The sequence below is a fragment of the Pieris napi genome, chromosome 3 (assembly GCF_905475465.1).
Source record: "Pieris napi chromosome 3, ilPieNapi1.2, whole genome shotgun sequence".
Lineage (NCBI taxonomy): Eukaryota > Metazoa > Arthropoda > Insecta > Lepidoptera > Pieridae > Pieris > Pieris napi.
This window is the reverse complement of record NC_062236.1, coordinates 7,993,124-7,995,270: the sequence shown is the minus strand read 5'-3', so window position 1 is coordinate 7,995,270 and position 2,147 is coordinate 7,993,124. Positions and strand designations below refer to the sequence as shown.

Sequence of the window (2,147 nt, the reverse complement as noted above, 5' to 3'; positions counted from 1 at the left end):
TAATTGTAAATAAGTAGAAATTTTTTGTTTTATGGGTGGATAAAAACTAAATTTCGTGGGACTTTTGTTGAATAAGTAGATGTGTCTTATAACTGCGACTAAAATTCGACTTTAATTGAAGACTCTTCAGCGGAGGAGGGATATTATTCCAACACTTCGTCGCGCTATATTTAAAACTCCCACGAAATGAAGCCGTCCGATGTTGGGGAATGGCCAGCTCCTGAGTACAACTCCTGACTTGGTGCTTGTTGGCATTACTACGCCAGAGGAGCTTTTTGTACAAATATTTAGGTTGTTTAGTACCTATATACTACATCAATTAATAACAAACATGCCAAATACAATTTTTGTCGACCTTTCATTGTTAGAAAATTTAAGTTGTTCAAATAGGGGGTGACATGTGAGCGAGGTGGTATGGTGATACAAAACTGGGCGCATGCATTTTGTACTCTCTGGATCAACCGTTGTGCTTTAGCAGTTATACAAGTACACCGGAAGAGCGTAGGTAAGTTTGGAGAGCACAATGCTTTCACAAAGTCTAATACGAAGATCCATACTTAAGAAAGGTCGTATATTGTATAAAACCTTGAGACGAAAAAAGCAATTACGAACTATATTTGTAACATAATCTTCGAACCTCAAATGACTATTGAATTCTACGCCCAGATTTCTTGCCATTGGGACCTGAGCTATAGGCGAAGAATTAACTAGAATTGTGGGACTTTGTCTTGCAAGATCAGACACTTGCTTTCTGGTGCCGACCATAAGAAACTTCGACTTTGTTGGATTTAAGAGGATTTTACGATTTTGCATTCTGATAAACAATAAACTACAAACTCCCTCCTTATCAGTGAGTTACAGAATCGCAACGCTGGTCTATATCTCTGTGGCGGTTAAAAAATATCTTCAGTGGATAAAAAATTAGTGAATCCTCTATCCACACACACACCCTTGAACCAGCCAAAGAAACAAAATCGAGATTTTTCTGTGCTGAAAAAAAGGCAAAAGGTATGAACAAAGGTATTAAGGTATGATATTTTAAAACCACAATACCTTTTAATATTTCCGCCATAAACAATTAAGTGAAATTCTAGCCTTGACTAGTGTAAACTGTGTAAAAACTAACAAAATTGAGATTTTTACTATGTCTAACATAAAAAGAACTTGAAGAATTATTTTTATTTCCATTTGTCGCGCTTCTGACAAGAGAGCTATTGTACATTACATAATATGTACAATACAGCGGATTTCAAATGTAATATACCTTGATGTAAATTGATAAACTGTAAAAAAAATATGAACTTGTTTTTAAATATTGTATCTATATCCAAAATTACTTTCTTTCTTTTCTTTCTTTTCTTTCTTTTCTTTCTTTTCTTTCTTTCTGTACTTTCTTTTCTTTCTTTTCTTTCTTTTCTTTCCTTTTCTTTGTTACATTTCCTTTCCTTTCCTTTCCTTTCCTTTCCTTTCCTTTCCTTTCCTTTCCTTTCCTTTCCTTTCCTTTCCTTTCCTTTCCTTTCCTTTCCTTTCCTTTCCTTTCCTTTCCTTTCCTTTCTTTCCTTTCTTTCATTTCTTTCCTTTCTTTCCTTTCTTTCTTTCCTTTCCTTTCCTTTCCTTTCCTTTCCTTTCCTTTCCTTTCCTTTCCTTTCCTTTCCATTCCTTTCCTTTCCTTTCCTTTCCTTTCATTTCCTTTCCTTTCCTTTCCTTTCCTTTCCTTTCCTTTACTTTCCTTTCCTTTCCTTTCCTTTCCTTTCCTTTCCTTTCCTTTCCTTTCCTTTCCTTTCCTTTCCCGTCCTTTCCCTTCCTTTCCTTTCCTTTCCTTTCCTTCCTTTGCCATGGGGTTCAAAGATTTAAGTTGTCACCTAGTAGATAGTACCGGTGACCCCAGAGCTGGCATTTTCCTGGATCAACGAATAAGTATCGCAATACAGCGAGGAAATGCTGCCAGCGTTAAAGGTACACTGGGACCAAACTTTTTAAATTTGTTTTGATTTTCTTTTTAATAATTTTTATTATTACTTAGGTTAAGAAAACTGTAAATACTGTATACTAAATAACTTTTAATTTATAACCAACCCGAAATGTTAAGTGGTCAGAAATTAGTATTTCTAATACATCTCGGATGGCCTATTTTAATATCATAAGCT

At 35.0% G+C, this 2,147-nt stretch overlaps 1 protein-coding gene across 1 annotated transcript; it reads right to left on the bottom strand.

Annotated features, from left to right (window-relative positions):
* Positions 1-1,142: 1,142 nt before the first annotated feature.
* LOC125063431 (protein PXR1-like) lies at positions 1,143-1,837 on the bottom strand. The gene is made up of 2 exons (XM_047669858.1): positions 1,436-1,837; positions 1,143-1,148 (listed from the first exon to the last, which is right to left on the bottom strand). Exons 1-2 carry the CDS (start codon positions 1,835-1,837, stop codon positions 1,143-1,145), a joined length of 408 nt encoding a protein of 135 aa, XP_047525814.1.
* Positions 1,838-2,147: the final 310 nt, after the last annotated feature.

Excerpts from the sequence above, each read along its gene's own strand:
- LOC125063431 (XM_047669858.1), bottom strand. The coding sequence starts at position 1,837 with ATGGCAAAGGAAGGAAAGGAAAGGAAAGGAAAGGAAGGGAAAGGACGG.